Here is a 25883-nt window from a genome sequence, read left to right as displayed (position 1 = left end):
TTCTTCTTTGAATAAGGAGAATCCACCCACTTACGACACATAAACACCACTTTAACAGACATTAGTGAAGCTTCAACATTCTACAATGTGATAAGTTGGTAGAAGATCATGTGGCTCCTATTTACATAAGCTCATTTCCCTTGGGATTCTCTCATCAAGCTAAGCACTTAAAGGTGATTGATGTACTTTTTGATGTTTCTACTTCTTTCACTATAATTCTCACGCATCCAAGTTTCGTTATATCTCCAAGTAAAAGACCAATGCAATGGATAGCACAAGGGCTCTAAAACATAATAAGTTGTCTCACCTTAATAAGTCTCGTTACTACAAATTTTATTGCATTGTCAAAAATAATCAAGACAACATTATCCATACACACTCCCATTACCAACTCATTCGACATATGGAATAAAGTCTTGATATTTTTCATTTCAATAGAAACTTCATTTAACTTTAAAAATGCCATCAACTTAAAGCCACTAGAAAGCTGATATGATTTTTACCATCCATCAACACATCAAATAAAATGATGTAAACATTTTTGTACCAAAATTGTTTCCTAATCTTCAATTGTGACCTCAACATTTTCACCACATCATCCATTAAGGGCCTACTCCAATATATGGGCTTGGTGACTTGAAACCTTTTTCCAACTACAATCAATGCATTAGCAAAGGACTCCCAATATGGGCTCCTCACACAAATGAATATTATGTTGTTATAGTATCAAACTTTGCCACATGACATCTTCACCTTAAGATGCTTCTCTTGGTACCATGAAATACTTTTAAGGGAAGAAGGTTGCACAAGAAGAGTATTACACTTGGCTAGAACTATTTGTAGTGGGTGAACTCAATATTCTTAGGCCAAGACAAGAACCAACTCCATAACTCTTATGACTATGGAGAAGAATTCATTATAGCTATCATTGTCTCAATGGTCATGTTTCTTTTCTATTTTTTCCTAATATAAATCAAGGTGAGAAGCTTCACCTCTCATACAATCCTTTTTTCCACTACATTTCACTATTGCACATCTTAGCCAAGGATTCATGTAAGGTGATTGATGTCTTCTCTCATCCTCAACACGCCGTAATTGCACATCACCATTCTCGCCTTCAACCTTGGTGTGCACAACTCCAAAGAAAGATCTCTATTCTTGCAACTATTTCAATTACTTGTAGATACCATCTCTATCTACAGAGTTACAAAATATTCTAACGAGAACTTTGAAAATTGTAACCCTAACTATTTCATATAAAAGAAAAGGAAAAGAAATCTAAATAGAAATATTAATGTAAGAACTAAAGAAAAACAAATAAGTTACATATATTTCAAATAGTCATTAAATGTCAAACCAATCCACAATCAACCAAAATGAGTCAAGATACACCACAAATCAATGCAATGTCATGTCAAAGAGCCTGATTAACAATACAGAAAATAAAAATAAAAACCAAACAAGATTTTAGTACAGACTTGCCAGTGTTTAGGCAAGTTACTTGACAAGTAGTCAACATGCCATATGAGCATCCACAAATCGGCAAGTAAAGCAAATTTTTAACTTTGGTTAAAAGAAGGCACCCTTAATTCCATCAATAAAAGGCTAGAAATTTGTAAATGCAATCTATACCACATTTGGGCCTCTATATCATAAGTAGTCACTAGTCTTACACAACAGACCTGTCATCAAAACTCGGCATTTTGAAAACTAGTATGAAGTTAGTAATTTTCCTCCCTTTTTTGTTTGCAACCACGGCGGACCTGCAATGGGGTTACCTAATATCATTGATGTGGAAAAATGTTGTAAATCCAAGGCCTGCTCTCTGTAGCTATGGAGAAGTGAGAAAAGAAGAGATAAGGAATCAATTTGAGAAACCATGGTATGGACTGTGGAAAAAAGAAATCATGCTTCACTAGTGAAGACCATTCTGAAGAGTACAGATATCACCTAGAGGGCAAAAAGGTAAAGGTGGAGACAAAACAACGGAGTGACTGATAATGTGTCTTCTGAAAATAAGGCTAGAGCAGTGCTGCTGGAATGGAGGAATTCCTTCAGGGAGAGTACCAAAGATGAAGAGCAATAGTAAGGTTTCATATGCACTGCGGGTACAACTGAGGGAATGAGTAGTAAAACTGCAGCAGCCATGCTTGATTGAGACTCTGGCAACAACCGGACCCCATCAAGCATGCAAAAACACTACATGAATCATCAGGTTGGAGATAGTGGTTTCTTGCATTAGCTCTGCATATTGTGTCTGCCAATAAATAGTTAACACTGGATCAGGAACAGCCTTTGATCTCTCCAAATTTTGGGCAATGCAAAAAGTCAGCATCATTTATGCCATTAATCAAGGCAGAAAGTAAAATTTGATATGTAAAATGTTGGGTTTGGGAATTGATGTTGACAATGGAGAAGAGACCATGTTAATCTTTGGGAGATGATGAGGAGATTAGGTTGGGGAACCAGCAAGCCTCTCTGATGCCCCTAAAAATTAAAAGGCAAATTGAAGTTCCATTTTGAATAAACTTATGGAGCTTTACCTGTATCTGAATTTTGCAGTTTAAGTATGACATTTTTTAGCAACTAGGAGTGTGCATTCCAATTTTCAATAGCAATAGAGAATGAAAGTACTCTTGACTCTGATTCTTTTTGCTGAACATTGGTGGCCTTACAGCTAGTGTTACCATGAAGTTCTCCTCCAAACAAGCACTACAAATTGGTAATAAAAAGTCAGATGGTGGTACAACTGAAGTCTACTTTGAAACCCAACATATAGTCTACTGCACTTTGGTCCATGCAATTCATGCAGGAGGTCTCACTAAAATGCCAGTGATCTGATATGAGCTGATTATAGGATTTTATGCTGTTGGTATATAGAACAAGTTATTCTTTTAATGAAGGTATGTGAATATGTTCAGGTAGATCTGATCAAATTCATGGAAAAGCTGAATATGTATGAGAGTTGATCTTTCTTGATCTGTGGAAACTATTTCAATAAATATTTCATAATAAACTCCTGGCTTATGGAGCATATTAATTTCTTGTGGTCTCTCACGTCTTTTACTCTCATTGAGTTTCATAACAGATCTGGCTCAATTCTTGCCATGTATAGCTGGGCGATTTTGACCTTTTTTTTGTTTTAACCTTTCTGAAACACTAAGATAAATGCAAAACCTATTGGACTCGGGGATGGGAAATTTGACATGTTGTGAATATGTCTCATGCTGAAAAAGAAATAGCAATATACAAGCCCAATGTAGTATCCATTAGACAGCCCTGCATTAGGATTTAGTCAATGGATCATGGGACGTGCTACATTCCAATTAGAAACTTTACTCTATAGATGTTATATGTATTAAACAAGAACTACTAGAATTTAAATGGCTTTGCTGATCTTTATGTTCAAACTTCAAATATTATAATTCTTGCCCAAGTACTAAATGGCATCCAAAGCGAAAACCATTAATTTTCCACAATGTCATGCAGCTAATTTCACCAAACAATTAGTTCAGACCACATGTTTTGAGATTTCAAAAAGGTACATCTCACTTAGAGCACCAACAATTTGAGTACTGTGCTTAACTAAATATTTCGAATAAAGCAAGTTCCAAGCACTAAAAAATCACAAATTACTCTCCAACTTAAGCATCTTCTTTTCCTTCAAGCTTTCAACAGTTTGTCTGATAGCCTCTTCAACGGGAGTGAACTTCACACCCAATTTCTCTGCCTTTTCTTTAGACACTTTATAGGTAGGAACAAATGGTTTATCATCTACACACCTGTCAACAGATAGGAAGAGGAAATTAGACAATCTGCACAAAAGGAATATTCCTTTCTCTCCAGTTTTTCCCGTTGCAGCTCAAAGATAAAGGGCAATAAAGCAAAGATAATCATGCATAATTCATGTATATTTTTTTATCAAACCCAATCTAGCAACATTCATCAATGTTCATGCTTTTAATTAAAAAGAATTATCATTAACTTCTTTGTAACTCCATGGCAAGGTTGCACGGGTACGGGGGTACTTGGAGACTGGTGTTGGTACTGGTACGACTATTTTTTCAAAATAGGAGACGTGGGTACTTGGAGACGCCAATTCCTTTTAAATATAATTTAATAATTTATAGAAATTCTGAAAATAAAAGGACATTGAACATTAAATATAATATAATAATTAAGAAATCTCTGTGACCTGCATTTGTTTTCAGCATTGTTTTTCTTCCGTTTGTACTATATTTTGATTATTTTGTTCCCTGTGTTTTTTTTTTTAACATTTTAAGGTTTCCTTTTTTTTTGTTTGGCTTGGAGACGGTGGGAGACAGGCGGATACGTTAGCGGGAAGTCTCCTCTCTATGGAGACGTTTCCAGCCAAGTTTCTGGTGCGGGATATGCGTCCGAGTCTCCGGTACGAGTACCCATGCAACCTTGCTCCACGGTATCAAAATGATAAGGGCCACACTTACGTTTAAAAGAAAACCCAATTACTTACAAATTTCATTTCATACCAGTTTCTGGTAATATTTATGCAATTGCTTTTTTTCATAAATACTACATCAAAACATTTTACATCTTCCTCTTCCCAGCTCTAATGAAAACTAGGGGAGAGATAGAACTAGAGGGTCTAGTCCTAGTTGTCCGATGTGGCTGCTCCACCTCACCAAAATGAGGTTGAGGGTTAGCACCCCTCACAAAGATCTGAGGGTGTGAGAGAGAGAGAGGTAGAGACAATGGTCTAGATCTTGGGGGAGAGAGGAGAGAGTGAGATAGAGAGTTGTAGAAAGAGAGGATATATACATGAAATATAACTTAAAGTATAAGAATACTTGAATGTTATATTTCATGTATATATTCTGATAAAGAAAATGAGACTAACTTGAAAAAAAAAATTAGATACCCTTTTGACATGTTTGGGCCTTTTTTTTAATGCAGCTGAGTTTTTGCCAGACTCGCCAAGGTTTTGTGAAAAACTTGCCAAAAAAGGCGAGATTTTCCCAAAAACTCTGAGACTTTTTGTGCAAGTTAATGGCGCAAATACTCACTGAGCAAAAAAACTCACTAAGTTTTTCAAAACTCACCGAGTACTCTGCGAGTATTCCATCTATGCTCTTACGTACATTAAGTAGCCATTATTATTTATTTAGCTAATGTTAGCATATAAGATGTAATAGTATAAAATGTAGGTCAAAATAATTATATAATATATTTATAAAATTACTTTGACATAAGAAATCAATGCACAACATGCAAACATAACATTGTGCTTTACAAAAGTTAGCAGTGAGGGAGGCCACACTGGATTAACCTAGTAAGAAAAGCTTAGTTAACAATAAATTAATCTGTAACTTTATATATCCACACATTTCATTTTCTGAAAATAAAAAAAGAAGCCTCACTCTCCATTTTTTGTGTTTTTCTCCAATATTTGGATCCTTTCTCTCATGGTATCACAGTTGTAGGTGTGTGAGAGTTTAGCAAAGGCAAGGAGAGGCATATGGGATTAATTATACAGCTATAATTAATAAGAAGACTAGCAATTGGTATCTCAATCCCTAAAAATTTGATAAAACAAAAACTAGCACAAATACCAAGGCATATTCATGGGGTTTGGGGTCAGAATTTTTTGTTTTTTTCAGTATTGCATTACTGTCATGCTTGTTTAAGATAATTTTTTTGTGGAAGTGAACAGAATTGTGAAACAATAGATCTTTGTAGCAAACTATTCTTAGGAATAACTTAGAGAACCAGAAGATAAAGATTTTTTCAATTATATGAAATTTAATTTGGAAAAATAGAGTTAGGATTAGAGTTGTCAAAAAATGGGGAAACTATCTGTAGAAATCAGAAAAAGAAAAACCTAGAAATGAGCTCCAGACTCTTGTGGATGGGCATGCAATGTCCCAAATTAATTACAAATCCAGATAATTAAACTTTAGGTCATTTTTCATATTTCTGTGAGTTAAGGTAAGCTGAAAGGAATTATGCAATGCCATTATGCCCCTATTGAAAAGAGATTTAATAATAGATAATGGCAAAAAAACATATATATATATTCTAAAAATAAATAAAATAGTCCAAGGGGTTGTGTTCTATTGGTTAAAGCATTGAGTTCTCATCGTATAGATCAAAGTTCAAATCCCAAAGGGACATCTAATATGGAATTCAAAGTTGTGACTCTTGGTCTTCCATAGGTTAATTCTAATGTGGTTGCTCGAAATGAGCTAATGGTGGTTTCTAATAAGTGGATTCTAATTTGTGACTCTTGGTCTTCCATAGGTTGATTCTAGTGTGGTTGCTCGAAATGAGATAGTATTAGTGTCATGGTTGTGATTGCTCGATATGAACAAATATTAGTGTCATGTAATGGTCTCAAGTTGATGCTCGTATGAGCAAAATATTTGTAAATGATCTGGAATATAAATTAAATTAAATTAAATATAATTATAAAATATAAACTTAAATTTAATTAAGTTTAATGAATGGTCAAAAGGCATGAAATGAAGAGTTGTGATTCTCTCAAACATGAGATCTAAAACGGAGAAGAATTCATTTGAAAGGGGATATGGAGAGAGGAAGAAAGAAGGGAGCATAGGGATTAAAGAAGGATTAATGGAAGAAGAAAGGAATGGGAAATAAATAATGAAGTGACTTTCCAAGGGTAGAAATAATGAAAGGTTGTGACCCTTTCAAAGGATGGTAATTGTGAAAGGTTGTGACCCTTGCAAAGGGAAGGCATGATGAAGGGGTGTAACTTCTCCTTCACAATAGAAGATATAAAGGGAAGGTCTCATTTGAGGAGGGGAGGAAGAGAGAACAATTGGGAAAAAATATATTATTCTAAAAGGTAGCAATGAAGGGTGGTGACTCAATTCTTATGAAGGGTGATGACTCAATTCTTATCAAAGGTGGTGACTGTTTCAATAATAAAGCATAAAGGAGAAAACATTTCAGGCATTCAAGGATCATTTATTAATCATCACTCTGGAATCCATTAAGCAATCATCAATTATCAAATCAAGCAAACAATCAATCAGCAAATCATCACTATCAAATCAGCATACATTCAAACTAGCATTCCCTGCATCATCAATCATCAATCATCTAGTCAACAACCACTTAATCATCACTCACCAATACCTCAAATCATCCAATCAAAGGAATTCATTGAATCAATCGATCAAATCAGACGAGAAATCAGAAATCAACATTTAAATCTGCACTCAGCATTCTTTAAAAAATCTGCAATAACTTTAATTCTAGAAGTGTTTGGCATGCAATGATAGATTTGATACTTAATTACCATAGTTCCACGGAGTTTCTTGATGGGGGAACACAGGGATGGGTTTCAAAGACCAAGGGCCTAATTTTGGGGACGATGAGGAGACGGTGGGGGGACAGCGGCGGAGCGGTGGTGAGGGGTCTGATATAAATATAGAGGTTAATTGAAATCTTCAAGTCAAAATCTGCAATATAACATCTCTATGAATGCCCCATGAAAGGCCAACTAGTTTTCACAAAGTTAAAGGTTGCAATCAGTTTGTAATGGCATGTGTCATATAGAAAGCGACCCAACAGCGTCCTCATGGAACACCGTTAATTACATATGTTTTGTATATGCATTAATATGAAATGTTGTTCCTTATTTAATAATTTACTTATCCTCCAACAAGTAACCATGTGGAGGTGAGAAGGAAGTACAAGGAGGGAGAGAAGATACGAAATCCCCTTCTAAGTAGGCCACCCAATGGTGGATGACTGACGTGTCTGCCACATGTGGGCCAAGGGGGTATAAAGTCCACTCTTGGGCTTAGATAGGAGGATTTTTGGGCACCCTATTGTGATTTCCTCTCCAACCTCTACGATGGTTGGTTGTTGAAGTCACAATCATAGATGGGTTAATAAGGTGACACGAATAGGGAAGGTAGAGACAAGTACCCACACTAGGTAGGCCACCCCATGGTGGATGACTAACATGTCTGCCACCTGTGGACCAAGGGGGCATAAAGTCTGCTCTTGGGCTTGGTGTGAGGGTTGCTTTGGGCACCCTATCATGCTCCCTCATTCAACCCCTATTATGATTGAACACTAAAACTGGCATAGGTATGACATGATTCATCTAGGGGATTATGATGATTATTAGTATATGTATATGTACTTATATGTTTGATCCCTAACCCTTGTAGAAATAATTGGTCTTCTGAATTATATGGACCTAAACCAAGATTTATGTTGCTTAAAGCATTTTAATTGGTAAATTTACAACTCTAACTATTTTAAATAAACCTATGATTTAGGGCAAAATTTAGGGCAATCCCAAAATGGGACATTACAAATTATCTTATTTAATATTTATCTTGGTTCCATTTGAATTCAAATTTTGAGTTGTTGAGCCAAAAAAATATCAAATATTATTTATAAATACCCAAGGAGGCATTGGATTTCTCAAGAGACCATATTCTCATCCAAGAGCTATTTTCAGGATAATCCTAATAGTTCTGATAGGAATCCATGACAACACATTTGGCCTATTGAGGAATGCATAAGGTAGGGTGCATGTTGCAACCAATCATGGTGGAGTTTTCAATGCAAAATTCAAATATTATTTTCCCACCAAAGGTGGCATTGGGTTTCTTGGGTGCCCAAGCTAGCAAATTTCTCTAAAAAGCCTTGGCTGGTGACGATGAATGGATCTTTTGTCAATTCATTCTAACTATTCATATTGTATGAACACTTTGTTCTACAATTTTCTGTTGTGGACAAAAACCCATGGAGGATTACATTTTCTTAGGGAAACCCCACCTCTTGTATGGGTCATCCCTGTGATTCTTGTCACCATTCTCACTCTGGGAATGCACTAGAGCTTCAACAAATAGTGCAGTTTGGGTAGAGATATAGACGTAATTGTTTGCATGTGCAATCTTTGCAATTTGATTTCTAGATTTGTTGTAGGTGTTTTTGCTATTGTATGGCATTTATTTTGTTAGTATATCAGTATTCAAGACCATTCCTTTGACCAATAGCATTCACACTTCAGGTGGGTGCAGTTTGGTAGTGATTCGGTGAGAGTTTGTGAGCAGGGTTACAGGTGAACTTGTATGAATTGTTTCCAATATTTTGTGTGGCAACTTGGGTTGTTGTTTGCTTCTGTAGGAGCTTGGTTTTATATTTTTCTTGGGGTTATTTTGATCAGCCTCCGGTTTTGAGAGATTTATCTTTCAATTTGAAGCAGATCAAAGGCAGCATTGTTGTGTATTTAGAATCTTTCAGTGGATTTGTCAATTTTAATAATTTCTAGAATTCATTTTTGTTTATGTTGAAGTGTTTGATGTTGTAGAAGCATATTTTCATTTATTAAATCAGCAATTATCAATTGTAAAAGATTCTAGAGTTTTTGTACAAGTTTTATCAAATTGAGTTTATGGTTTCGATGTTGATTTTGCTAATCTATGTGGGAATTCATGAAATATTGAATTCAGATGTTAAAGGGGAATGGAGTTTATTTAACTGTAGAAGTTGTCATGTTGCTTTATTTATTAAAATTTGGAAAAAATAAAAAGGGCAAATAACAATAGTATAAGAGCTGAATTCTTGCCAACCTATAGGGTAAAAATTTAAATTTTTATGCACAAAGATGAATAAATTTAAAGAATCCATGATGGAATTTATAAAGGATTTCAAGAATATCAGAAGTTCACTGCATGGGTAAATGATCCAACGATAGAGAGAATGTTACTGAAATGGAAAAAAGTCAGAACTGAAAGAATTTGTCAAGGAACCAGAAAGTATGATGGAACCTGAAACAGTGAAGGGTACACCACAACGAAAATCGCAAGAAAAGGTCAGCAAAGAAGAACAAACAAAGATGCAGAAAAATGAGAAGAAATAAATTATGGAGAAATCCCCCATGCAAATCAAATAATTGCAAGTTGAAGGTAAAGATTCTTTTTTAGGAGAAAATTTTTCATTGGTTTCTAATGATTGCATGTAGCAGCAAAATATAGATGAAATGAAGACAAAAGGAGTTCCACTTATTGGATGTGAAGAATTCAAGTAGAATGAAGATATGCCAAATCATGCATTAGCTTTCAAAGTTTTGAATGGTGAGTCATCAATTTGTGAACATACACTTGAGGAGATCATATTGGTTTTCCTCAGTTGCGAATCTCGGGTCACAAAATAGAGGTGTTGAGGATATCTCAACGAATTTCATTCAGCCGACAGAGGTTGAGTATTTTGTTCACACCCTAAGGTATGGAAAGATCTCAAAAATTTGGCTTCCTATGTCATTGCAAAATTTTTGTCATCATGAAAAGCATGCAAAAATGGGTTGTAGAGTAAGGGATACAACTTGTAGTATAGGGCATGCGGACTCTTTATTTCAAGTCTCAAATTGTTGTTGTAATATGAGATCCAAGTAGTATCTTAAAGGTCAAAGCATAAAAAAGTAATATTGTTACTATTGAGTTACTCACTTCTTGCATTTGGAACAAAATGAAGTTTATGAGGAATCACATAGGGTTTGTTGAGCATTCTAACCACATTTTGAAGAGGCAATTTTCATGGTTCAGAGATCAGTCATGGGAGCCAAGTACCACAGTCGAAGACAAGATTGTGGGTGAAGGAAAAAATGGAAATAGTCAAATTTGATTGTTTGATGCTAGATCATGGTAAGCAAAATAAGTATCATTTTAATATTCAATATTTTGTGACTAATTATGCTATGGTGTTTTGAATATAAAGCTACAAGCAAGTTGAAGGATTCATGAAGTATGAATTACTACAAACCTTTTGCATTATGAAAGCAAGAAAATTGTCATCCTTTTGGATGGACAAAGATATGAAACGACTTTTAGATCATGTTATGTAGTTGAAATAACATTGGGTGACAATCATATCTTTTACAAAAGGTGAGATGCTCGATCAAAATAGTGTTTGGTTTAATTTGGATGTGTTCAACATTATACTTTTTAGAAGGCCATCAGAAGAGATAATTGTAAGATGGAATTTTCTGGAGAATCACCAATTTGACATAATAGGGCTCAGTATTGGCTGCACTAGGCATGAACCAAGGGCCACTTTGAGTGTGGGTCAAGATGTTAGATCTCTTGCCCTCAACATTTCGGTTTCCAGCACCACACACTTTCCTTGCAGCCAAAGAAGAGTCCCAGTCATGGAGGAGCTTTCATACCATTATCATTATTGAGGTGTTTACGAGTGGTACAAGCTGGGTTCCCACCATGACATTTCTAAGTCTGAGCAAAGGAATGTAGCGTTACAGCCAAGGTATGGTGTCTCTATTATTCACTTTAATAATTTCATGCTTTGAACTAATGTACCTTCAATGAGAAGCTATAGACATGCAAATTTTGGGAATGCCTCACTTAATGTGGTTGTAGAAGGTCTCATCTATTGGGGTTACTAAGTACCATCATTCCAGTCTACATAGTGTTGTTTAGGCAGAAATTTCAAGGATCATATGAATGTTGCAGCCACTTTACAGACAACATACAATCTAATCCATGCCATGTTCTATAAGGTGCAGATGGTAGTACCATGGTAAGATCCATTGACACACAAGGCCACCTTTGGATTCAAGCAAAAGATGTACATATGAATATGATAATACTTAAGAGTAATTTCAAAAACTTTGAGTTCATGATCTTGCTATGTGGTTTGACTCATGCAATAGCCACTTCCCAATCCGGGCTGAACAGGACATTTAATGATCATTTGAGAAATTTTTCTTTCATGGATAATAATATTTTTATGTGTAGCAAAGCTTGGGAGTTTCCTATGTGACACATGGCATTGACTAATGAAGTTCTACAGTAACAAGCTCTAGCTACAAGAGGAATCTCTATATGAATTTGAGGTTACAAAGCTTTTATATTTGGGCTATGATAATAGTATTGGATGCATGAAAAAGAATATACCATGCCATTTTCTTATTATTTCAGAATTCTTGCAAGCACTTTCTATAAGATGTGTTGCTTTAGGAAAGGGAGTTGCTTTGGTTATAATGCAAAAGTTGAATTCCATAAGTGGAAGCATGAAGCTTCAAGATTCAAGAGAGAGGTTCTCTAGGTATGATGAAATGTTTCCATTTTATATGCTTGAAAGTGTTGAAAATGTTAGCTAAGTTCGGATACCTGATTATCGAATTTTAACGTTGTCAAATGACAATTAAAATTCATGTATGTATTATCTCAATTAATGTTCAATTAATTTGTTATTGGGCTGGACCCAAATGTAACGTGAGAAACAATTAACTATGTTATTGGGCTGGGCTCAAATGTAACGTGGAAAGGACTATTGGGCTGGACCCAAATACCTAACGTGGGAAAATGCATAATGACAACAAAACATTAATTAATTATCTTGCAAGCCGACTTGAGGATGTTTAGCGCCAAAAGGATGATATATAATCCACTTGAAGATGAAGTCATTTACACAATCATTCTTAGCAAATACAATCTGCTATCCTACATTTAGCGAACTCTTTACTTGTGCGAATTCAGTCAAGGATATTGTTGGGCGAAGTTGTCAAGATCTTCTGCAATTCTGCTCCAGCCTATTGCAGTCATCTGCTGCTGATCTTCTCTTTTGGTCATCTACTGTTGATTAGGGCTGTATCCTTCATTACCTTGCCAGCTTCTTGTTTGGACAGCAATCTGAGATGAGTCTGCAATGTTGTAATTGCCTACAATTGAGATAATACATATCATACTTAAGGCTGGGTTTTTTTCACCTCCAAGAGGGAGGTTTTCCCAGGGTATTGGTGTCTTGTGTCTTGTGTTTTATTGCTGTAACTGTTCTTGTGTCTTGTGTTTTATTTCTGTTACTGTTTATACAGTCTGATTATAATCAAATTGGTTGCATTAACATCTGGTTGCTTCAAATTAACAGAAAGAATTCATACATTATTTTGTTTATGGAAAATGTGAGGTGGAGATAGATTGCATAAGATGGAAGTTCATCTTGGATCATTATGATTGGAATGATGAGTTATAGAAATGGGAAAATAGGAAATGTAGTTGTTGGTGTATTTTTAAGGATGGTTTCTTCTTGATATTTTTCGAATATTCATAAATATTGGAGGTTTCCCACCATGGTAAATTATGCCAATGATATATTTTCCAATAACATTTTAGATGAAATTACGAAAGGCGACAATTATGCACTAGTGGATGGTCTCAAGAAGTAGATCATCCATCAAAATAAATTATTGTTTGCAGATCTGTTATTTAGAGTCTTGTGGTGTGAATGTTATTTTTGTAAGGTTCTAACGGTTGTTCCTCTTTTGTATTCCTATTTAAGATCAGTCTATGAAGCTAAAATCAACTTCTCTCAAGTTGTGGTAATGTTTGGGTCTATCAATGTATATTTTGGGAATGTGTGTTTCAAGTTTCAACATTATGAGAGTAAAAGGTAGTAATTGTTTTCAAAATGTGTATTTGTTTTTTATGGAGGATCCACTGATTGTCATAATAGTTATTTATGCTGAAAGAACAAAATTTATAACATTACAAGAAGTTTCAAAAGTTTTTGGACTAAATTGCCTCATGCTAGTGCATATGCACAGTTGGGGGAACAAGTTGAAAAAGAAAAGTTATTGATGGAAGATGAATTGAAACATGCTACAAACTGTTGTGTGAATCGCACACCCATCCCCGTCTTAGACAGGGACCCCCCCCAGTTTGTGCCTTTCTGTCCTGACCCTGAAATTCTCGCTAAGTCTGGAATTTCTTGATCCTGAAATTTGGCTAACTCTGAAAACTGAGGAAACCTCCAAAAGCTAGAATTTGCAATATAACTCCTAGAGGTCTGAAACCACTCTCAAACATCCTGAAAGTATATATGGAATATAACTTAAAGGAAATATCACTTATACTTAAATGTTATATTCCATTAAATGATCCTCCGGGGAGATCTGGACAAACTTGCCCAAGTGCCCAAGCTCGCACTTCTTGAGAAAACGTTTAAAATCGCCCAAAATGCCCAATTTCGGACCCTGGGGCCAAAATGTGAAAAAGTTCAAAAGTTGCGAAAAAGCCCCCAGAGGTCCGAAAATCACTTAAGTCTCCCAATTTCAGACCCTAGGCCAAAAAGTGAAAAAGCTGACAAAACTGGCTGGAAGTTCGAAAAAGTGAAATGTTGCAAAAGTGCCTTCAGGTCCGAATTTCACTTAAAGCACCAATTTTGGACCCTAGGGCCAAAATTCTAAGTTTCTTCTAAATTTGCAAAACGCGTTTATAGGTCCGAAATTCTTCTGAAAATTACGAAATATGCCTTATGGTCCGAAAATGCCTTTGGGCAACAAAGCACGAAAACTCCAAAATCGCAAAGGCAGAAAAGTGTGTAAACACTCCGAAATCTTCAAAATCGCGAAGGACGCCTTAAGGATCCGGAGTTTGCTATAAATTGGCGAAAGTCTCTAGTTCGCTAAAGCACCTTTGCTCCGAAATTTGAAATAATGGCAAATCACAAGAGGCGTTGAAGCTCCGAAATGTGTAAAAACCCTCTATGTCCGAAATTCGCCTTAAAATCCTCATTTTCGAACCCTAGGGGCGGAATGTGAAAACGTGAAATCTTGCAAGGCTCCTCCAGGTCCGAAGTTCGCCTTAGACACCCATTTTCGGACCCCAGCCCCGAAATTTTAAAAACCCATCAAACTTGCAAATAGCATGAATGCTCCAAAAATATCTCCAAGGTTGCAAAATGTTGGGAGCTCCGAAATTTGTTTAAAATTTCGCAAAATATGCTTCAAAACGTTGAAAGCTCCAGAAGGTTAAAATCGCGAAAAATACCTTGGGCACCAAAACGTTAAAACCTCCAAAAAATCCGAACTTCACTTCAAAGATTCGCAAAAACGTTGAATGGTCTGAAATTCTGGACAAGTTGTAAAAGGCGCCTTAAGCTCCGAATTTGGCATTAAAATCACGAAATTCCAAAACGCCAGGAGGTCCGAAAATGATAAAGTTGCAAAAAGTTCAAACAATCCGAAATTTCCCAAAAGGGTGCTTTAGGTCCGAAAATGCTTAAAAAGTTTGTACGAAACCCCAAGAGCTCTGAATTTCGTCCAAAACATCAATTTCGGATCATGGGGCCGAAATTTAATATTTGGAAGAGTTGCAAAAATCCCCAGATGGTCCGAAATTTCACTTAAAACGCCAATTTCAGACCCTGGGGGGCTAAATTGGAGAATGTGATGAAATTTCAATAGCGTCTAAGTTCTCCAAAATTCACCAGAAAAGCATGAGAGTTAGAGTTTTAAAATCTACAGAAGTTCTCCAAACCTCCAAAATCGCACCATAAACCCATTTAAAACGCCCAAGACTCCAAAGGTAAAATCACACAGAAGTAAACAGCCCAAGGATCGGATTTCACATTCGAAGAGAAAGGAGAAGCATTTTCAAGATACATCTCACAAAGAGCTTCTCAAGCCAGACGTCGTAATTAAATTTAATGTTTGTTAAAATTAAATTATTTAATTTTCCAAATTAATTTAATTAAGTGAAATCGGTTGATCGCAGGACGTCATCGAAGAACCAGGAGAAAGACCTGAAACGCAAATCGAGGAAGGATCGCAATTCAAGGCCAGGCGTTGAATATTGGAAAAGAAAAGATGCAAGAGCGCAAGAACAACCGAGCATTGGGAACTGTGTCGTTGAACAAAGATGAAGTCCACCGGCGAAATTGGAGGCAAAAGGCAAAAGAACACTCAGTCTATGCATTCTCAAGAAAGTGCACAGCTGGATTTAATTCAAGGAATTCAATTCCTAAAAAGCTGAAACTGCTTTATTGTAAACTGCCTATGGGTCCCGTGCAAGATATTTTTGTGGATAACTATTCCCAACCACCAAGAAGACCAGATAGACCTGAATTAAAGCCAAAAGTGGTTGGTAGTTGAGATATTTGTTAGTTGGATAACTGAGAATTTAATGGGCATGGGTCAAAGCTATTAGCTTCTGGAAGGCAGATCAGGACCCTTGGATGCAGTCCATCCTGGCCTCTGATTCAAAATTGTAATATCTATAAAAGGCAAAGGCCTTTCTTTTGTAGATGGTTAGATAGTTAGATTTTAGAGTTAGAATAGGTTAAATCTTAGCAGTAGCATAGAGATGCTGCAGAAATTATTGTAATAGGTAATTGAAATCAATATATAAACATTGATTTGGTGTTTATTGTCTTGTTTTCATCCTGTTTGCATGGTTTCTTTCAGCATTTTAGATAGATCTTTCTATTTTGGGTGTGCAGGTATTTGATAGATTCAGGCTCATACCACTGAGGATATGCTGATTGTGTATCCTTTTGTGTGGTTAACCTGAGCCTTCGATTGTGCTTAGTTCAATTGCAGGTGTCCATCTGAGCTGCGCCAGAATTGGGTGCTTAGCCATGCATCTCCAGTCTGAAAATCTTCCAAGTCCCTTTGAAGATTGCACCGTTCCTACAAGGTTGTGAGCTATTCTGGCCAAGCAGGAATTGGTTATGTTGAATCCGTCTACCCGCATACCCATGTTGCTAGTTTTAGATCTCGTAAACCTTTCCTTTTGCTCTTTATTGCGTAATTCGAGAATCACAGCAGACTAGCTTGTTGCCAGTTAAACGTAAGTCCCCCTTATGTTTCCAGCACAAACACATCAAGCCACTAAGAGATCCCGCAATCAAGACCTGACAAAAGAAACCTTGAGGTTGTCTCCTTTGATCAAACTTAGAAAACCAGCATTAGAGACTTCCTTATCTCAAGAGAGAGTAGGATAATCAGTCAGCTATTCTATTCTGTGTTGGCTGTATGAAGTTTGCAGCGATGCGATTTCATCCACGTCAACACATACCAATACGTAGCATGGATAAATTGGTTATGCCTTGAAGATGGCCACAACAATATCACCCAGCTTAGTGATCTTTGGTAGGACTTGCATCACTTAACTAAATGGTATAGAAGATCCAGGTTGTATGTGCACTATAGTATGACCCAACACAATGGCACAAAGTTTCTTGAGTGTAATGTCCCCATTTTCTGTCACTTCAGCATTGTAATTGGCTTTGGCTTTCTTAGTGACCATCAACCTTGTCTAAGCGGATTTTTGATGTTGGCAATGAACTCAGTTGGTCTAGAGGACTCCTATGTCACTTTCCAAAGTGAATTTCGACTTCTAGTGTGTTCTTCAAGATTCTTGCAAAGAGATAGTAAGCCACTTAGTTGACCGTGATTTCCATTATTCATCATTCGGTATCATTCTAGTATGGTCAGTTTTTTATTTTGATTCTTTCTGGCAATTTCCACAACTCAGATATATTATTGGCTTTAATTTAATTATTTTACTAAGGTGCTTAATTTTATAAAAATAATATAATAAGCATCTTAGTGTTATCACTCATTGGAAAGGGAATTTAAAGTTTTAAATCATGGATGCATAAAATGGGGATCTTGCGTATCAAAATATTACCATTATTTTTATAAAGGGGGGCTTTTAGAGTAAAACGAAGCATTTTAATTAAAAGAGAATTTAAAATTGAGTCTTCTAGATAGCTTGGCAAGAAAAAGTATAAAAGAAGGTTTTGTGAGCTCATTTCCATTATGCAGATTATTCTATATATTCTGGTGAAACCTTGGTGGTTCTTGGTGGCTCATCTTAGCCTTCCTAAGAACAAAAATCCCCTCAAAGAATGTTAAACATGGTGATGAAAGATTCTCCCTAGTTAATTCAGTGTGGCTCATTCAAAGCTACAGGTTGTGCAGAAAGTTAAAGTTTTTGGATCGAATCAAGAGTTTTCAAGTTTGGAGAGACTGTGGTATTCATAATTTGTATGCCCTTCATTCTTAGTGTTGGGTGCCAAGGTGATTTCTAAGTTAAAATCTCATTCTTTGTTGGGCAATTATCACTACTATCTAGGCATGGGTTTGGCACTATTGGACATTCAACTCTATGGTAGATTTGGGCATGAGTCATCCTCTTTCTTGTTAAGTGTGACACTTTCTCTTGGGTGGGTGAATGGAACTGCAACAAGGGCATAAATTTAAATGCTAAAACATAGGAGTTATGCATATACACAGCTGGGCGATATCATTGTTGGTGATGGCATGAATGTGAGAGCTTGACAAGAGGTGTGCGTGTAATATCCCCTTCTTGGTAAGGAGAAACCAATGGTCCATTAGCCTATTCTAGAGACCCGTAGGCTGACTGGAATCAGGAATTAGGGTTTCTTATTTTTGTGGAATATTGTGTGAGCCAATTGATGCTTGGCTGGTAGGGGTTCTTCGATTCCGATTGTGGAATCCTTCTAGGTTTTTTTAGGGCTTCGTAGAGGTATAACATGCATCTTGTTCAGAAGTGATTTCAGAACTTACTATTTTTAGTAAGTTGATGACAGCTAACTGGATTTTGAGGTTTTTAGGGTTTTTCGAGCTCATTCAGGGGGTTCGACAAGCATGTTTTTCGGAGTTGTTTTCATGACTTGCTATTTTTAGTAAGTGTCAGTTCAAGCAATACTATTTTTGGTAGTCTTGGGCAGAGCTCCAATCTAGTTCAGATTAGTGATTTCCTGCACTTCAATTCACAATTTGATTTGGCAATGATCAGTAGTTGATTTATAATTGATTAATTACATATTATTACCTTATCCTAAAGTTTGATATTTAATTATTTTTATTGATCAATTTTGGAGGAACGACTGAGGAAGGGAAAAATTGTATCATTTATCCTAAGTCAAATTTTATTTCCTAAGTCAGGAGGGCGCCCAAGTGAAGTCATTTCACACTTTATAACGTTTTCTCATGTTCGAACTTGTGTACCTTGGTAAAGTCCGACTAGGAGGCCTGAAATGGGACGCCATGTCTTGAGGGGGTCATGTAATGAGATCCAAATGAAATTAAAGCAAATTTGGCACCATGTTCATTTGAATTTGAGATTCAGAAATCTATAAATACAAGGTTGGGCACCTCATATAGATTATCTTGGAGATTTTATACCGTTATGCTGCCAAAATGGTGATTGAATTTGAGCTTCGAAGTTGTGGCTTCCTAGCTCGCACAGTTTCGTACTTGATATACAGTACCTAGCTGATTCAGTGTGTTGTTGGAGACATTTGAGAGTATGTTTTCAGTTTTCAGTATGTTCAGTGTTTTTTTGTGTTGCTGGTTTGGTGTGGCTGGAGCGAAGTTTTGTTCATATCTCCCTGCCTGTGCGACAGATCATTTTGGGGAGCGGCTCATCGGAAGCGTATTGGTTGGGCGATTATTCTTCTGTTTTGGCATGGATTTTGGTGTGAGTTTGAATTTATTAGCAGCAAGTCGAACTTCCAGTGTTGGTTGTAACCTTGCTAGAGGGACCTCGGGTTGTGTGCTTCTCTTTGTTGGCGTTTTTGGTGCTGGTTTATGCTCCTATCTTGGTCACCTTGGTCATATCTTCCATTTGCCTATGTTCTTGTGCGATTTGGAGTTGTTTCGAGGAAGTTGTGAGTCTTTCAGTGTTGCTGGTCCATTTTTGGAATTGTTGGTATTTTACATCAGATTTGGTTATTTGTGTTTTAGCTTGTATTTCTCTGAGTTCCATTGTTATGATTCCTAGAACTTCATTGTATTCATCATTGAATTGTTGGTTAGTAGTACTAACCTCTATTGTATCTGAAGTACTTCATTGTATTTCCCACTGCATAAATGGAAGAGGCTGGCTTGGCCACCTTCAATGTTTGTAATTCAGTTTGTAGTTCAGTCCTCCTGCTCCATAAGCGGTCGAATGATATTTGTTTGTAATTGTCCTCCCGCTGCATAAGTGGTTGAGTTGAGTTTGTTTAGTAATAAGTCCTCCCGCTGAAATATTGCGGTAGAGTGATTTGTGTTAGAATGTGTTCTTGTTTCCTTGGTTGGTTTACTGCCAAGTTTCCTTGTTTTTACCAATTGGAAAGTGGAAGGGGTTGGCTTGCCGCCCAATATTGTAATCAGCATTTTCCGTGTTGCATCTAACGATCAAAAGGTGTAGGGTTCCTTTCAATTGGTTTGGATTGCATTATTCTAACCCTAACGGGTGATTGATGTGTTTGTAAAACTGTTAAAAAACAAAAAACAATTGTTGGGGATATTACAGTGGTATCAGAGCCACTTATCCTGCAAGCTTGTGTGATAAGGGTTTTCCATGAGTGATAGAGACATCAGATACTACAACAGAGAACAGAGGATGCAGCAGTATCAGATTTTGTCAGTGCTAGTGGAAGAAACATTTTCAAAGATATTGAGAAACAGAGAGAAAGCAGTGGATTCAGCCGTTTCCGTTGATACTATGGCTGAGAGAATGTCAGCTGTAAATGGGACTGCAGAGAGAGCTGAAAAGAAGTTTGATGCCATGATAGATATGATGTCCTAGTTGATGGCCACATTAACTCAGAATGTTGGTGGGGTTCAAAATCAAAACATCAATGGAAACAATGCCAGCACTTCTCACAACTCTAGAGGAAATAGGAATGGTAGCAACCAGAGTAGTAGCAATGGTGGAACCCCCAAGTCTGCTTCAAGACCTTTGCAACCCGTCTTCCTTCCCAAGGAAGCACTGCCACCTGAAGTTGAGGTTCCGATGGCCGATGAAATAAGGGCTCGCTACATGGAGTATGCCTCTCTTCCATCGAAGCTTCGAAACATCCTCACCCTTGACCAATACATGAACCAAAAGAAGAGAAGGGATGGGAGATATGATAACCGTTATTCCGCTCCAAGGGACTATCAACAAGCTCTTGGGAAGGTGACTCTAGCTCATTTTGATGGGAGCAATAAGTGCACGGCTAGAGCTTGGGTTCAAAAGTTGGACAATTATTTGTCCTTGAGGCCAATGCCTGAAGAAGATGCCATCAAGTTCACTACTTTGCAATTGGATGGAGTTGCTCATGAGTGGTGGTACCATGGGTTGGTCACCCTTGGCTACAACTCGATCAATACCTATGCTAAATACACCAACAAGTTGATTGAAAGATTTGATACCAAGGATCCGAAGGTGAAGTTTAGAGAGTTTGCACAACTCAAATAGTAGGGCTCTTTGGATACTTTCATAACTGAGTTTCAAAGTCTTCCAGTTATGGTCAGTTGTATTTCTGGGAAGAGGGTAGTGGTCATATTCACTAAGGGACTTGAAGAACCTTTGAAATGATGGGTTAAAGCCTTTGATCTGCCCACCTTGGCTGAAGCAATCAAGAAGGCTAGGACCATGGAGTTGGCTGCCCCTAAGTCTAAATTTCAGTCCAAGCCTTTTCCCTATCGAAAGGACAAGAAGAAAATTTCCAATCAGTCCAAGAAGTTTCCTCCTTAGATGGATGATGAGCTCCGCCAAGAGCTCCGAAGGAAGAATTTGTGTTACTCATGCAAAGAACCATGGGCCCCGAGTCATAGGTGTCATGGAAAAGGCAGTCCACGTCAAATGGAAGCCTAATCTACTAATGGATCAGATTCTGAAATCTCCAAACAACAGTCTGAAAATGAGGACAATGAATATGAAGAGGCTCCTGAAGGGCCTGAAAGTGAACAAGATGATAGAGGAGTGGTTGCTCAACTCTCGAGCATTCACAAGAATGAATCTTTTAAAGTTCGAGGAGTGTTGGGAGAGCACCATGTCATAGCTCTTATTGATATAGGAGCAACTAATAACTTTATTGATGAAAGAATTGTTGCAAAGAGAGGGCTAGTAACTGAGGAAGTTGAAGGATTCAAAGTCATGGTAGCTAATGGCTCTACAATATCTTGCAACCGAATGATTTCCAACATGTCTTTGAAGTTGGGAAACTATGAAGTTCAAGATGATTTCTTTGTGGTAAGCATTGGAGGGACTGATGATGCAGTCCTTGGCATACAGTGGCTGAGGTCTCTTGGTGAGATCACTTTAAATCTGCAAACCATGGAGCTGAAGTTCATGTCACAAGGGAGAAAAGTGGTGTTGCGAGGAATGTCCAATGGTGGTCCTAGAATTGTATCATTGAAGAGGATGGAGTGGCTGATCCGCCATGACCTAGTCGAGTGGGCAATAGAGTGTATGATAATGCCATCAAGTCCACTTGAAGAAAAGAGAAGTTACCCGACAAACATTCCAGCCTTAATCACAAAAAGGAGTAAGGTTTTTGAGAATCCACCCTTTGGTAGACCTCTTGAGCGAGGTACCGAACACATTATTGAGCTAGAAGATGGAGCTAAGCCGTCACGACTACTCCTTATTGGTACCCAAAGAAGCAGAAGGATGAGATAGAGAAAGCCATTAAGGAGCTTCTTGACATGGGATACATTAGGCCAAGCAAGAGCCCTTTTGCTTCAGTCGTAGTGTTGGTAAAGAAGGACGGGACCATGCATATGTGCATGGATTACCGGGCACTCAATCAAAAGACCATAAAAAACTGGTACCCTATCCTGAGGATTGATGAGCTCATTGATGAGCTACATGGTGTCGTGTTCTTTTCAAAAATTGACCTTAGATTGGGCTATCATCAAATCAGAATGAGAGCATAAGATGTTGAGAAGATAGCCTTCAGATGCCACTTTGGGCATTTTGAATTCTTAGTCATGCCTTTCGGTTTGACTAATGCTCTTGCTACGTTCCCATCTTGCATGAACCAGATTTTTCAGAAGCAGCTAAGGAAGTTTGTGCTCAGATGACATCCTTATTTTTTAGTAAATCATGGACCAAGCACTTACAACATTTGGATGAAGTACTCAACAATCTTGAGTTTGAGTCATTGTTTGCAAAGGAATCGAAGTGTGAATTTGGCATGAGAGAGTTGCTCTATCTCAATCACATCATCATCTCAGTCACATCATCAGTGCAGAGGGAGTGAAGGTCGATTCTGAAAAGATCAAGGCTATCATTGATTGGCCTCCACCTAAGAGCATAACGCATCTGAAGGGGTTCTTGGGGTTATGCAGCTTCTATAAGAGGTTTGTGAAGGGATATTCTCAGATGGCTGCCCCCCTCACAGATCTTACCAAGAAGGGAGCTTTTGCATGGTCAAATAAATCACAAGAAGTCTTTGACAAGTTCAAAGAACTTATGAGCACATGTCCTGTTTTAGCTCTACTTGATTTTTCGAAGTCTTTTGAGCTTCAATCTGATGCGTCAAGAGAAGGTGTTGTAGTTGTGTTGATGCAAGGCAGGCATCTGATTGTGTTTATAAGTAGAAAACTGAGAGGAGTTGAGAGATCATATTCTATCTATAATAAGGAGATGCTTGCGATTATGCACGCTTTGGCCAAGTTCAAGCAGTACTTGGTGGGAAGCAAGTTTGTGGTGAAGACAGACCACAATAGCCTCAAGCATTTCATGCATCAGAAGGACCTGAATGAGAGGCGGCAAAAATGGGTAACCTACAAGCTTACGACTTTGACATTGAGTATGTCACAGGCATAAACAATGTTGTGGCAAATGCTCTTTCACGGAGACCCCATTTGAGCTCATTGTGCGAGCTTACTGCAGACTGGAAGGACTTGTTGCTTGCTGATTATGCCAAAAATCAGTTTGCAACCAGCATTATTGAGGGTACTTTTCATTATGAAAAGTACAATTTGGTGGACAGGTTGATTATGTATATGGGTAGAATCTTTCTTTTGCCCGAATCCAAGTTGAAGGAGAAGGTCTTGCAAACTTTTCATGACATTCCCCTTGTTGGTCATCAGGGTTTCTTCAAGACCTATAGGCAGATCCGAGAGAGATTCTCTTGGAAGGGGTTGAAAAATGATGTTTTGAGATACGTCAAGGAGTGTCATACTTGTCAAATAAACAAGGATGAACATACTGCACTTGCTGGATTGTTGCAACAACTCCCTATTCCCAATCAGAATTGGTAAAGTATCTCTATGGACTTTATTACCGGGTTGCCTAGACTGAATGGCAAGGACTATATCTACGTGGTGGTGGACAGATTAACAAACTTTGCTCATTTCTATGGCATTACCAGTTCATTCACAGCAGCTCAGGTTGCGGATGTGTTCTTTCACGAGGTGTTTAGGCTACATGGCCTGCCTAAAAATATTGTAAGTGATAGGGACAGCAAGTTCCTATGCACTTTTTGGCAAGAAATCTTCAGATTGTGTGGCACCGTGCTTACTCTGAGCATGAGTTATCATCCACAAACGGATGGGCAAACGGAGGTAGTGAACAAGTGGTTGGAAGGTTATCTCAGAAACTATGTTTCGGAGTAGCAGAAAGCATGGGTGAGATGGCTACATTTGGAAGAATACTATTACAACTCCACTTATCACATGTCCATCAAGATGTCCCCTTTCATGGTACTGTATGGTTATGAGGCTCCCAACTTTGCTGACTTGGTATTTGGTGATAGCAGAGCCCCTCAGGCTAAGGAAACGATTCAGTAGTGTCAAGATATTCTGAAAGCATTGAAGGACAATCTCCGAATTGCGCAAAACCAGTAGAAGTTGTACGCTGATCAGTAGTGTGTAGAGCGCTCATTCGAGGTTGGGGACATGGTCTACTATAGACTTCAGCATTTCAAACAGTCTACTCTTAAGAAGAGTAGAGTGGAGAAACTCAAGCCACATTTCTATGGTCCGTTCAAGGTCATTAGAAGAGTTGGAGCAATGGCTTATGAGTTGGAGCTACCAGCGAGTAGCAAAGTGCATAATGTCTTCCACGTGTCATGCCTCAAAAAGGCGCTTGGACACAATGTTGTGGTCTCTTCTAATTTACCTCCTTTGGATGAAGGAGAGTTGGTGCTTATTCCAAAGGAAATTCTTCATTTCAAATAACATTTTCTACAAATGAGGACCATCAGAGAACACTTGGTGAAGTGGAAGAACTTACTTGTTGAGGATGCTACTTGGGAGAATGAAGAAATTCTCAACCATCCAACCTTGCAATTGCTTGTGGACAAGCAATCTTGGGGAGGGCGGATTGTAATGTCCACTTCTCAGTAAGGAGAAACCAGTGGTCCATTAGCCTATTCCAGAGACCGGTAGGCTGACTGGAATCAGGAATTGAGGTTTCCTACTTTTGTGGAATACTATGTGAGCCAATTGATGCTTGTCTGGTAGGGGTTCTTCGATTCCGATTGTGGATTCCTTCTAGGTTTTTTGAGGGCTTCGTAGAGGTATAACATGCATCTTGTTCTAAAGTGATTTCAGAACTTACTATTTTTAGTAAGTTGGTGGCAGTTGACTGGATTTTGGGGTTTTTCTGGGTTTTCCGAGCTCATTCACGAGGTTCGACGAGCATGTTTTTCGAAGTTGTTTCCATGACTTACTATTTTTAGCAAGTGTCAGTTCAGGCAATACTATTTTTGGCAGTCTTGGGTAGAGCTCCAATCCAGTTCAGATTAGTGATTTCTTGCACTTCAGTTCATAGTTTGATTTGGCAGTGATCAGTAGTTGATTTATAATTGATTAATTAAATATTATTACTTTATCCTAAAGTTTGATATTTAATTATTTTTACTGATCAATTTTGGAGGGACGACTTAGGAAGGGAAAAATTATATCATTTATCCTAAGTCACATTTTATTTCCTAAGTCAGGAGGGCGCCCAAATAAGTCATTTCACACTTTATAATGTTTTCTCATGTTCGAACTTGTGTACCTTGGTAAAGTTCGACTAGGAGGCCTGAAATGGGACGCCATGTCTTGAGGGGGTCATGTAATGAGATGCAAATAAAATTTAAAGGGAATTTGGTGCCATGTTCATTTGAATTAGAGATTCAAAAATCTATAAATACAAGGTTGGGCGCCTCATTTTGATTATCTTGGAGAAATTATACCGTTATGATGCCGAAATGGTGATTGAATTTGAGCTTCGAAGTTGTGGCTTCCTAGCTTGCATAGTTTTGTACTTGAAATACAGTACCTAGCTGATTCAGTGTGTTGTTGGAGACATTTGAGAGTGTGTTTGCAGTTTTCAATGTGTTCA

The 25883-nt window shown here is 37.6% G+C and overlaps 1 protein-coding gene across 1 annotated transcript in view; it reads right to left on the bottom strand.

The window, feature by feature from the left end:
- Positions 1-3373: 3373 nt before the first annotated feature.
- The window catches only part of LOC131060728 (phenylacetaldehyde reductase), a 184677-nt gene continuing 162167 nt past the window's right edge, over positions 3374-25883 (bottom strand). Inside the window, exon 6 of the mRNA XM_057994078.1 lies at positions 3374-3782. Within this exon, the coding sequence (XP_057850061.1) occupies positions 3626-3782 (157 nt within the window). The 3' untranslated portion in view covers positions 3374-3625. The remainder of the gene's footprint in view (positions 3783-25883) is intronic.

Source organism: Cryptomeria japonica, chromosome 10 (assembly GCF_030272615.1).
Source record: "Cryptomeria japonica chromosome 10, Sugi_1.0, whole genome shotgun sequence".
Taxonomy (NCBI): domain Eukaryota; kingdom Viridiplantae; phylum Streptophyta; class Pinopsida; order Cupressales; family Cupressaceae; genus Cryptomeria; species Cryptomeria japonica.
Note: the sequence above shows the minus strand (reverse complement) of the source record. Positions and strands in the feature narration are given on the sequence as shown.